The following is a 13,351-nucleotide window of genomic DNA, read 5'->3' as shown; positions in this document are numbered from 1 at the left end:
TTTCACGGATGCAGCAGAGTGAAATGAGAGGAGGGGGCAGCTTACTGAGGTCCAGATCCCCGGGGGAATAACTCCCAGCCATGGCCACGGTGCACTGTGCCCGGCCTGGGAGATGCAGGGAGGAACAGACAGTCAGGGCTTGTTTCATCCCACGTCCTGACCATTGGAGGTCCCACCCCCTTCGGAAAAATAGGTTTCCATTCTGTTTGACATAATACGTGCTTATTGTTTTTCTCTGGTCGCTTACAGTATAGCCAAGGGTTCTCACTTGAATGTAGAAAATTTAAACCGATCCAAGCTGCTACCCAGTGCTCTTCTGCTGACCTATATTAGTCTACCTCCGAGCTGACCAGTCATGTGCGTATGCAATTGTCCTATCACATAAATTGTATAAAAAATAAGGAGACTACACAGAAATTGGAGACAAATCTTTGACGTTAATAGGCTACTGCCACAATTTAAAAAGAAGAAAAAAATACACAACTTTTCTCTGCTGAGTTTTGTCAGACAGGTCTATTTAAATCTCTCTCACACACACGCAGTAGTCTGTTTACACGATCAATGTTGAAGTGATATAACCAGAAATTACAATTTATTTATTTATTTATTGAAGCATTTATTTAATATTTATTGAATATTTATTTATTGATTGTCAGAATTTCTGACAAAAAATGTCTTTAACTGTTGGGAAAAGTCAGAAAAGGGAAAACTGTTGTTAGTGTCACGTGTCATTTGCCAAATCATCTACTGATAAAGTTCCTAGTCTCTTCTACACTGGTCCTATAGACATGATAATTACCCCATGCTGACTCCATTATCATTGTTTTTTTTTTTTTTTCAAGCTCTCAGCTCATTCCAAGGTTTGAATTGCGGACCATAAAAAACATCCAAAAACAATGATATAATCACGTGATAATTGATGACTAAAAATAATCTTGTGTATATAGGCTCTACATATATTTGATTATTTCCAATTAAGATCAGGGAGTCTTTGTTATGCAGATTTTTTTGGATACACCAGATGCCACAGGGCACTTATTCCCCCCTCTCCTGCGCCTGGATGTCGGCTGGGACCCGAGGGGAGGAGACGAGACCGAGCGACCGAGGAGAGAGACCTCATGCACGGTGGAAGTTTCTTGCAGCAGCCCGGTGTGAGCTGGTGGTGCGGGGTGGGGGGGCTCAGACGACCAAATCCCAAACTTTAAGCTTATTCCTAGTGGTGGACATAAGTCTACTCTTGAGTAAGCTTGGTTTGTTGCAGTGCTGGGTAACCACCAAAACTCACTGTAGTCTGAAGGATGTGTGTTGAAGACATGGAGTTGAGTTTGCGCTTGAAAGTCAGCGCCATTGTAATTTAGATTCCTGATAAAAGTAATACAATGATCCTTAATGTCACCCACATAGTAAGAAAATAACAAAAGTGAAACATAAACAAAAAGTTTATGTACACATGGCGGATGTACGCCTCGTGGCGACTTCTTACTGCTGTTCAGGGTTTCACCTACTTTTCTATTTTCCACTACTTCACTGTGGAAACCGAGGCTTAATGGGGGAGATGGACGGATTACGGTAAGGACATGCACACGCGCACGCGCACGCCTAAAGAACACACATGACCACTGCTGCTCCACAGTTACGTGCAACGTAACCTACATTTTAACACGGGTGAAATTGTTGGAAATTTCAATGACCGAGAGAGACAGTAATTTTTAATTCCCCAGCACCATTTTTAGACAATTGATTTCGATATAACAGGCGTTCAAATATATATGTATAATTCCACACTCTCCATATAATAGTGATGTGGAAACCAGTTTCATGGAGGAGGTTTATGTAACTGGTGAATTTAATAAATTTTTTATAACCTAGCTGGCCGTAAAAAAAAAATCTTTTGGTGCAGGCAAGCCTCCAAACTCTTCCAGTTTTCTAACACTCGTCAAACCCAAACGTGTTGCTCCCGCAGCCCCGAGTCATTTGTTTTGCATTGAGTTTTATGGAGACACTTGGTCAAGGAGGCGCAGGCACTTGTAAGAGCATAGACGTTTTATGACACAAACCCACTGCCCCATGCCAAAACAATGAATTCCTCTCCACCTCCCCACCACCGCCACCACCATCCCGGGAGAATGTGATTTTACATGCAATCCGAGCCTGAAGTGTGTGCGGACAGTGGTGGGGGGAGGGGCTCTCTTCACCTTTCACCCCGCCGTGTTGGGACTGTTAGTATTCTTTTTTCCCCCTGCGCTTCTTTGCTTCTCGCCGACCAAGAGAGGAGAGGAGACCCCGGGTAAACACTGATGGATCTGAATGTGGTTGTATAGCCAGGAAAGGAAACATTATGGCTTGGGAGCGTTGGGTTCATTTGGCTGTTCAGGTTATTTTCAGTGTTTCCAACTTTTCAAAATAAAAATCTAAATGATTATCACGATGGGCAGCGGCAATCCAAAGAAATAGTTAAGAAGTGTGCTTAAGTGTTTTCCCTTTTCTGCCCAACGCATCTTGTACTCTTTTGAAAAAAAGAAAAAAACAGATAGGAATGCACATGGTCTGTCACAATCATTACAGCCCTTCAACATATATTAACTACCATAAACATTAAGAAAGACATGCAGCATGTCGATACTACAGAGATACAAATACCATTAAAATATATATATAAAATCTGGTATATAGCCTATAATTACTGCCTAAATGAATATCAGTCTCACTTAAATTTAATGATGCCTTTATTGGGATTGCTGCACGTGATAATCTTAACTAAAATTTACTGTACTAGCTGTATTCATGCTACAAGAAGATGAAGTGATTGCTGATTACTCACAATTTAAATGTAAATTCAGGGATGTTTGACTCCAACACACATGTGAAGAGAGGAAGAACTGTGTGTGCTGCTGGTTCACTGCCTTGTCTGTGAAACACTGTTTTCATTGTTTCAATTTAACTGGGTTTTAAGAATAAGTTAGGTTAAATTTCTATGCCAGGCTGGGCTGTGTAAAAACTGATCAAACGTGTCACACAATACACGTTTTCTTGAATTTTACATAAACAATAGTGTAAACTGTTTGTTTTGTTTAGTAAGGTCTATAGGCCATAGCCAGTTTACATTCTAGCTGACGCCCATGAAAAATACCCATTACTCATTAATAAATTGATTTACAATATGGCATCTATTTCAGTATACAACTGCTTCAGAATCCTTTACTGACCTGTCAGCAGTCATTTGTTGAAGCTTGTGAGCTCAGTCTATGAAAACATTCCTCTCTGACCAATGTATTTTTTTTCTGCAGATTTCCCCTGCAATGCATGCACACACACACATTTGGGCTGCAATGTTTAAAGGCAAAATTAACATCAACAAAGCAAATAAGCTTCAGTAGAGATGGAGTTAGGCAATCTATATAGCAACACTAACGTTAAACAACTTAAATAACTACCAGGCAATTCCAGTATTTGTGTATGCAGTGCCTTAAAATAAGGTCAGGATTGCATCTTATGTATAAGTCTGAGGCTGCATGGGCTGTTTTTCCCAGGGTTCTTTTGTGCTCCCTGTGAATTTTACATGTTTCTCATTCAGCACAGAGACCACAAAACTTCCCAAGCCTATACAAGCATACCCAGAACTCAACTGTGAGGGTCCTCTAACTTTTTACATTTACATTTACATACACCACCTTTCTAACAACTGAATGTAGACCAATGAAGAAAAGAACACATGGGGATATGAATGAGAACACAATGAAACTTTTTTATTTTATACAGGTTCTACATAATTCTTTGAAATTCTTTCACACTGCTCAATCAAGGAAAGGTGAATTACCAAATTGGAATATGTATTTCAAGGATGTTGCTTCAAGCATTTGATTATTTCCTCTCCCTCACCCAAGTCCAACTTTGCTACAGCACATCACTGGAGAATAGGTAATCTCCTGTGCAGAACACAGAGGCAAAAATTTTGGAAGCCCTGACAGAGTCAGTAGACCCTAACATACACCCAACTCTGTAGGTTACATTTGCATAGTGCAAAAATAATGTAAGTTTCTCCAGCAGTTTATTTCCCCACCAGTGCAGATCTTTTATGTAGCAAAAGAATGTGGTTGAGACAAGACAGCTAATCTGAACAGATCCAGGCCTATAGCAGAAAGGCTGCTGCAGAGGATTTAGAGATCCACATCAAAACACCAACTTGAATGAAAAAACAAAGCTCTAACAGATAGTGAGGACAGCCTGGTTATAATCATAGAATACCTTAAATTATATAAAAGCTCTGAGTGCTATATGTACTTTGAGGTCACCAGTAGTCACCAGGAGCAGACTGTGTTGCTGCAATTTTCTGTCTTAGAGAAAGCTCTTCTCTGACAACCTGAGGAACATTATACATGATTCGTGCAGACTTTGACTTAATCAAGTGCAAGTTGTAAAAATCATTTGCCATTTTCAGTGTTTCAGTAGCTATATGGGCCCCTCCACAACCGCTGCCCCCTCCTTCGCCTCCCTTTGTTCTCTCCAGCTCTAATAGGTTTTCCCCTGCCACACACAATTCACTTTTTTTTCCCCTTTTCCCCAGCTCCCCATCCCCCCCACACCCCCTTTTAGTGCAGTGCCCAGTGTCGACTGGAGCATTTGAGCAATTTGAAATTAAAGCAAACAATGGGCAGGCACTCCCAGGGACCTCTCGCTCACCATATTACACGGAGGACGCTCGTGTGCTCTTGCGCATTATTGGCAAGTCATTACGTTTCTCTGGAAACCGAGAGCGGGAGCTCGCTCAGAGGAATCGGTGATGCAAGCAGCAGCTGAGTGCTTGGAATAGCGTGTGTGTGTGTGTGTGTGTGTGTGTGTATGTATGTGTGTGTTCTGGAGCATCCTTGGCAACAGCATGGGGATGCTGTCAAAACAAAACTGTATATTGACAGGTCTGATATGCACCATGGTATAGACTTCACAAAGCCCATACTAAATATATATATATATATATATATATATATATATTACAGATAAAAGGTATTCACTCTTCACAATGTGCTGTCTCAGATCTACTGGATGTGCACGTACTAGGCCTATACCTTTAAGATTACTTAAGAATAACAAGTTCCAAACCAAGCCATAAACCACGATTCACATTTATTAAGGAAAACACAAGCAAAACCAAACATCACCATCACCACAACAACTACAGATAAACAAAAACCTATAGTTGTCATTGACTTTAGAGCTGTAAACCTGTAAAAGAGAAAAACTGTTTTAGTACTTGTGTACTTTGCACTGTAATAAACATATCATGTAACTATTGTCATGTTGTTATTTTGAATGAGTTTAATAAAATGCAATAAAACACCTACAAACCTGACTTTTAAGGGTGCATGTGTGTATGTGGACAAACATAACTGACTACTGAAAACCATTCTGCATTAGAGCTTGAAAATTAATTATTAAGCCTGTAGCATTGTTACAAATATCTACAGAGTGAACGTCCTCTTGCTGGATAGGGGTGCAAAACAAATCTTAACAGTAGAAAAATCCCATTTAAAATGGGAAAAACTGCAACTGCCCAGAAGTGACTTATATAAATAAGTGTATAAAGTCTGTTTGAACTATACAAACAAATAAATAAATTCTTCTTGATAGGCCACTTAATTGCCTGTAAAATCAGTCCAATGCAGTCAAGGATCAAATGATAGCAAACATTAAAATTTTACATTTCCCTGAACCTGAGTTGACACATTAACATCTTGTTGTGTCAAAAATATTGAATTTAAAACAATATAAACTGAGAAAGAAGGTAAACCCACACATTGGAAATTGTTTGTATTTTTGCTTGAAAAATGACTTTGATTAGTCAGTTATCAAATATGTTGTCAGTTAACTTTTGGTTGATCATATCAATGGATTAATCAACAAATCTATTCAACTCTAAATTTGACTATTGTGTAAAGTGATCAAATATGATCCATACACTGAAATTACAACTTCTTATTTTTAATCTGAAGTATTAACTATTCAGAAATCCTTTCAAAGTAGCTATGATCTGCTGTACATCCCACTCATGAGAGTCCACTTAGCAGGTGAGGAACTACAGCCCTTCCTGTAAATACATTTTAAACACACCAACATTTCCATCTGTTCTCTAAACTTCCTGCTTTTGACAGCAGCCGCACTTGGTAGGTCTCTGTCAGTACCATGCCACATCTTTGCCTACCTCCATGGTGCTAGTGATGACACTGAATCAAGTAACGTGAAGTCTCTTTGCTGCAAAGTTTCAAATCATTTCGGCCATGTGGATCCAACATGGAACGTTGCTCTCGGCAGTCCAATCACATCCGTTTTTTACGTCCTGTCAGAGGGCACGCACACACACGCGCCTTGCGTCATTACGCATTTCCTGTTCTCTACGAAGTCCCCCCTCTGCTCTTCACCGTCGCGCCGTGAAGTGGATGTTTTGGCGAAAAAATACGGTGTCGAAAAGGGACGTAAACACATTTAAAACATGACATTTCGACCGAGTGGGACCTAAAGCGGCCTAGCAGGGGAAAGAAGGGCGCATTCAGCAAAGGTTTCGGTTTATCTATACGTCGTATTCTTCCGCATGTCCGCTTTCTTCGTAGATGGTCTCCGGCGAGCGTTGTCTGGCGGCGGACGACGGGTTCTCGACGAATAACATGAAGGAGATGATCGGAGGTTGCTGTGTGTGCTCTGACGAGAGAGGCTGGGCAGAAAACCCACTGGTGTACTGCGACGGACATGGCTGCAACGTCGCCGTGCATCAAGGTAAGCTGTGCTGGTGGCTCGGCTAGCTGTTAGCTGCTAGCTTACAGACTGGTTATCGTTGTCTTGTTGCAAGGTTATGGAGCGCTCCGTATGGAGCCTCCTCCTCCGCCTGCCCTCAGTAACGCTAGGCTGAGGTCAGGCTCAACTCACGCAGCAGGGCAGTCCACTGCTTTGGCTTGGCAGCTAATCTGCTATGCACGATAGCTGGCAGCTGCTTTATGAACAAAATTCTGCCGTGATATATCTTTTTTCATCCCCGTGAGAAGTTATCTTGTGGGATATACAGGATTCTCTTGTCAGAAGGTGTAAACTTAACGAGGATAGCTCTCCAAGGATTTTAAAATATGCAATTCTCCCCGCTGATTATTAAATACTAGTTCAAATTGTGTTAACCATGGCAGGCAAACCTATTTAGACGCTGCTGTTTATGTTGGGAGGCCTAAATTTGGAGTAGGTCAAGCAGCAAAACAGTGCTTTTTGACGACTGCATGTTAGCTTCTAGTATTGTAGCTGTCCTGCAGTGCTGCCAAGCCAGCGCTTACCCAAGATGACTCAGATGATGACGTCCAGTGTTTACAAATTTAACAGCTGGCCGTGTGTCCGTTTGGCAAACACAGTAGGAGACTGAAAACTATCTGAAATGTCAGCAACTCTGAACCCATACAGATACATGTCAGTGTATTTGCACTTGCAGCATGGTTTGTTTGTAACCGTTTGTTAGTGTTTAGAGTGTTGAATAGGCCTGACAAGAGCATGTCTTCTCAAAATAAACCCAAAAACCCTACCTTACTGCCAAATTGTTGTATACATTTGTGGGTTTAAACTTGCTGAAACAAACCTTAGGTAGTAACAGCAGTAATATGGCTCATTATGTTATTATTAGATACACAATTGTGCTAAATCTCACAATATTTACTATTTCACATAAAGGTTGAATCCCATTCTCTCAGCTTGAACCTGAAGAAAATACTTTATCAGTTTGCTTAAGATTAAGTGCACTGTGAAACTGGTGAGAGAACTAGACAGGAAAGTTATTTTTACAAGATTATAACTCTCAATTAATGTACCCCATCAAGTATTGTCCAGAATAAATGTGGAGTTTTGAAGCCTCGGTACAAAGTGTTACTGAACATTGTAAACTACCATGGGATGTAAGGGATGTTTTGAATAACAGACCACAGATAAAAGCTCATATCAGGACATTAACCCTGTGTTACGCATTCAGTCACTCTTCAGATGTGGTATGCTTTAATTTCTTTTAGTTTAATAATTCACAATCCAGTACATTATATCATTTATTTATCATACAGTGCTTATACAGAGACAAGATTGGAAAGAATGACAATCCTCTTCTTCCTCCAGCTGTGAATTATTGGTAGCTGTCAGGTTGTATTGTATCAGTCAAGAATAAACAGGGTTTTGATTCAGATAAGCTCTGTCATTTTATGTCATTTATGACAAGGTCTGTTTTAAATTAAAAATATTTGCCAGATACAACTGGCCAGGAACATTCAATTTGTCCATTGAGTAAGTTAATTCTGCACTTCATGAATCAACAGACAGTAATCTTTTGGAGCATTTTTGAATTGAATGATTTTAATATCTGTCTGAACACTGGCAGTGATGCATCTATGAGCTTGTTATTAGAGACCAGTGGAGTTGGACTGTGTCCAAAGTTTACACCATACATGAAAATTAGGCTAGTAATGAGAAGAGGTTGTGAAAGATTTTGTACTGTACAAGAAGTTTTGGTATTATACTACAATGCACGCCATAGATAAGAGTCTTGACTGATGTATGCTAATGTATCCTGTTCTTATAATTAGTGAGTGTATTATTTCTCTTTTTCTGAACTGTCACTGTTGCATGGCTGTCATTTTTTTTCCATTTTCTATTTCCATTAAATGTTGCACTGTGGGACAAAAGTATCCAGCAGCAACACAGTTAGAAATGTTTTCAGTGTAACTCATGACATTTTAAAGTATGTATGTATGGTTATAATGTATTCTATGCAGCTGTGGCATAGATTGGGTGTGTCGATATATACCTAGTGATTATGACTGCATGCTACACAGGATGCAATAAATTTACAGTAAGCACAGTCTTTAGCCTATGTTTACAGATTTATGATGAATAAAAACATTTCTTCGGGTGAAGCTTTCCTCTTTATCTTCGAGAAAAGCTTTAAATAACAAGTGTTTTGTGTTGAGTGTTTATGTACTGTATGTGGCATTGGTTAGCATGGCAGTGAATAAAAATCAGAGGCTTTTAATGATTGGCTTAGCCAACCGTAATTATTGAGGTGAATCGGGTATGTAGTATGTGCAGAATATCCTAACCAACTGGTGCTTGATGTTTTATCTGTATGTCTGATCACCAGTTTCTTCATTTGAACTCAGTACCCTTTGGGTGTATTGTTCTTTGAAATCTGGATTATAGCTGTTTATTTCATTGGATTATGGGCTCTGGTCAGATCAGAGATAATCTGAAAATGTGTAGAGGTAGGCTATTTAGGTTAGTGCTGCCGTATTTAGGATCATGCCGCCCGTCCTGCAAATTGAAGTCTGTGTTGCATAAACCTTGATGAAATCAGTTTAAATAGGTTAAGGTTAAAATGACAAAATGTGTTTTTGGAGTTGCAGTGCATCTTGTAAATCATATTGTTTGCCAGTGCAATGTCAAAACATTAAGAGTTGATAGATACATTTGAGGGAGATCAAATACAGATTGTAGACTGTTTCAATATAGCCTCCTTATATATGGTGTAACAAGCTGGTAAAGGATACAATTATCAGCGATGCCAGTATGTGTTGACATTAACAATGCATTACTGATGATTCTGTCATTGTCCCAGGGGCTTAAACTATGTTGTAGCACAGGCAAATCATGTCAGCTGTCAGCAGAGTGATATAAAAACAACAGCAGTAACAGCAGAGTATTCAACACTCTGTCAGATCAAAACACTCTTCAAACCAGTTTAACCACAAATTTGCCTTGTGGCACATGTAAAAAAAAAGTTGAATGGATATATTTGTACAGATGTTATCAAGTGTCATCAGGTTTGTCAACATGTGTAAATGCATTTTGTGGTATGTAGTCTTTTGCTGTGGTTGTGATGACTCATTCATCATTTCCCTCTTTAATGCCCCCCACCCCCACCCCATCCCTCCCCAGCCTGCTATGGAATTGTACAGGTGCCCACTGGCCCTTGGTTCTGCAGAAAGTGTGAATCTCAGGAGAGAGCAGCCCGTGTGGTGAGTCTAACAATCTATCTAACCATTCATCATTTGAACTCCTGGAATAACAGGACTGTGGAATCATGAACAGTGCTTCATTCATTTCATGTCCTGTTTTATAGGCCTCTTCCAGAATGCATTATTTCAGCATTTTCAGTGTAAACTGGATACTTTCCATGTTTGTCATCATAGAAATAGATCATGAGATTGTGGACTTCTTACAACCTTAGAGTAGAGGATTTTAATGTTTATGGCAGCTTTGGCAATATCTGCTGTCTTACCTTCAAAACACAGAGACTGGAGCAGCTTCAGTCTGCAGATGCATTTCTCTGTGCCTGTCTATGGCAAAGTAGCCTTCAGTTACTGCCCACTGATGTGGGCAGGACATTGCTCAAGACCACATAGTAATGGCTGTAGACAGAGAGAGGTGGCTGCATCAGAGCCCAAGCAGGGCAGTTTAAAATGTATTTATTTAATAGGCAGTTGGATTAAAATAAACTATTCTGATATTGGTCTGATCTGATTAGCGGTCTACCCCTAATTTCCTTTGACTTAAGGAACCTAAGAAGGAATTGTATTGTACTGAAATACATTAGTACAGAGCTGTAGTATCATTGTTTAACTCATTACATTATACATCACATTTCATCCAATGATATTGATCTGATTAAAGTTCTGTGTAAGTTAGCTCTATTTTCTGTGTTCTCAGAACTCAGAAATTCCATTAGATTATCAGCTGATGACAGTCTAGAGCTGATAATTCTCTGACTTTCCTCAACAACTGTGGCTCCTCTAAGCAGCTGCATGAGGATCTGAAATGAAGCTAATTGATGCTACAAGCAGAGGCTATAAAAAGATATCAAGCACTCCAGCTTTATTTCACTGTCTGAATGTCATATAGAAATGAGCAGCTAAGGGAAACTGTGGAACTCAAGACAAGACCTCTGGGACCAGAAGACCAAATATGACCTGCAGGAAGATTTAGATGACACGGGAGTGGGGCACTGCTCCACTGTGCAGCACTGATGCACAAACAGGGCCTACATAAAAGAGTCATCAGATGCAAATCTTTCCTGTGACCTCATCACAGAAGTCAATGTTTGAAGTATGCAAAGCAACATCTGGATGAGTCAGAGTTGTTTTTGAAATAAGTTCTGTGGACAGATGAAGTTAAAATGGATCTGAGGTGTGTTTGGAGGAAAAAAGGAGCAGCGTTTGATGAAAAGAACACCATGCCAACTGTTAAGCATGGGGATGGAAATGTTCAGCTTTGGGGTTGTGTGGCAGCACAGATAACATTGCATAGATAGAGGGAAGAATGGATTCCACTAAGCATCTGCAAATTCTTGATGCAAATATCCTGCAGTCAAGAAAATGATGGTGAAATGAGGATGGCTTCTATAAAAGGACAGTGAGCCAAAGCTGACCTTAAAATTCTCCAAGAAATACTTAAACACAAGCTGAAACTTTTGGAATGATCCTGAGAGTCCCCTGACTGTGTATCATTGAAAATCTGTAGCTAGATCTTAAACATACTGTGTGTGCAAGACAACTGAAAAAAATCTCAGAACTTGAAGTGATCTGTAAAGACAAAGTGAGAATTCTTAAATCAAGAATCGAAAGAATGTTAGGTGGTGACAAAAAGTGTTTGTAACTTGTGATATCTGCAAAGTTGGGTTTAAGTAAAATCCCCAAACTTTTGCACATGAAAAAAGTTCATGAAATAAAAAGTAGCAGTACATTGAGAGAGATTCATTCTTGATGTGTACTTGTTGCAAGGGTTGTAATTATTTCTTCTCACCTCAAAAATCTACAAAACATGGAAATTGCCTATTGTTGTCAAAATGTTTATATACAGCTGTATGTGGCTGTTGATACAGATGCTAGGAATGAGCTGTCTGCTTGTTGTATTCATGTGTGTGCACACAGGGCAAAGTTTAGCAGGATAACAAGGTTTTCCTCTAACTTCTTAACCTGATGAAGGAAAGGTCTCTTATTAACATGGCCTGACAGAATTGAATTTAGGGCAGAAATCTGACTGTAACCAGGTCACTTGAGTACATGTAAATACTGATGCATGAGGTGTTAAAAGAGCCATGCTTCATTATGAAGGAATGTGTGTACAAACATATAAAGCATTCATATAAATATGATAAAAATATACCCACAAAGAAGTAGTTGAAAGGAGCTGATAATTACGCAAGTGAGTGAGTGAGTGTGTGTGTTTCTGATTGGCATGCTTCTTCAATGAAAATTAATATGGATGTAACAGAGTAAAGTGCTTCTTGCCAAGTATTATTTTAATATAAGAGATTGAATAATGACCACTGATCCTTATTTTTTTAATCTCAAATTTGCTAAATAAAGCATCCATTGCTTGGCCTGAATCAAATTAACCTGTGGAGTCTGCCTCTTATGATTTTGTTTGGTCTAATAAGGGCTTATTAGGGAAGGGTATTTACATCTAACAGTTGTAGTAACAAATTAATGGAGAAAGATGAATCTGTAAATAGAAATGTTAGTAGAAGCTCCTGAATTATCTTGTTTGAACTTTGGCATGCAGCAAAAATGTTGGTGGGAGAAAAAGAGGAAGAAAGAAATAAGGGACATGAAAGTCTTTCTGTTCTGTTACAGACCACACACACTGTACTCTTTGTAACGTGGCTTAGGCCTTGAGGAAAAGCTGAATTGTCAGACTGAGAGCAGCAGAAATAATTGCCTGAGGACTTGTATTAGCTGATATACAAACACACTTGAAGAAAGAAGGTGGAGGATAGTTAGGGTGTTTTTCTGGAGTGTTCTGCCTCGTGCCTGAGTCGGGGCGACTCTCCAGCTTATCTCACCCACTGATATCTCTCGTACTTACCGCACCCGTAGTAGATTAGGTTGACCTGTTGTTTCTGACCTGATGTTTCTTCTTTCCCCACAGAGATGTGAACTGTGTCCCCACAAAGATGGAGCCCTCAAGAGGACAGACAACGGAGGTAGAATCCCTCTCAGTTGCACACACACACATACTCACACACTCACACACTCACATCTGTGGTTAGCCTCTTGTGTATTTTGTCATTAATTGCATGTCACCGGCAAGTTTAAGGGGTGTGAGCGTGCTGGGAGAGTTATGTTGCTGTTTGTTGTGTGTGCTGCCTCTCTGTACCGTCCTTGCCAGTCCATGTTTTATGAGTGTGTGTGAGTGTGTGTGTATGTTTATGAGGGGGCGGGCCAGGATGGGTATAGTGCATGGCCTGTGAGGAGTCTCCTCTCTGGGTTCATTGGGAGGTCAGCTTGGTGGAGACTGTAAATATTCTGTGTGTATGTGAGTGTGTGTGTGTCTTTGAGTCAGTCAGAGA

General features: G+C 39.9%; 1 protein-coding gene and 1 long non-coding RNA gene across 2 annotated transcripts in view; one reads left to right on the top strand and one right to left on the bottom strand.

The window, feature by feature from the left end:
• Nucleotides 1-5,102: 5,102 nt before the first annotated feature.
• LOC108894441 (uncharacterized) lies at nucleotides 5,103-6,304 on the bottom strand. The gene is made up of 2 exons (XR_001962817.2): nucleotides 6,197-6,304; nucleotides 5,103-5,220 (listed from the first exon to the last, which is right to left on the bottom strand). It is a non-coding gene; the product is annotated as an uncharacterized LOC108894441 (long non-coding RNA).
• A 69-nt stretch (nucleotides 6,305-6,373) lies between these two features.
• Nucleotides 6,374-13,351, top strand: part of mllt10 (MLLT10 histone lysine methyltransferase DOT1L cofactor) — a 41,820-nt gene continuing 34,842 nt past the window's right edge. Inside the window, 3 exon segments of the mRNA XM_018702008.2 lie at nucleotides 6,374-6,765; nucleotides 9,940-10,019; nucleotides 12,931-12,985. Coding sequence (XP_018557524.1) covers nucleotides 6,603-6,765; nucleotides 9,940-10,019; nucleotides 12,931-12,985 — 298 coding nt within the window. The 5' untranslated portion in view covers nucleotides 6,374-6,602.

Source organism: Lates calcarifer, linkage group LG24 (genome assembly GCF_001640805.2).
Source record: "Lates calcarifer isolate ASB-BC8 linkage group LG24, TLL_Latcal_v3, whole genome shotgun sequence".
Taxonomy (NCBI): domain Eukaryota; kingdom Metazoa; phylum Chordata; class Actinopteri; family Centropomidae; genus Lates; species Lates calcarifer.
Note: the sequence above shows the minus strand (reverse complement) of the source record. Positions and strands in the feature narration are given on the sequence as shown.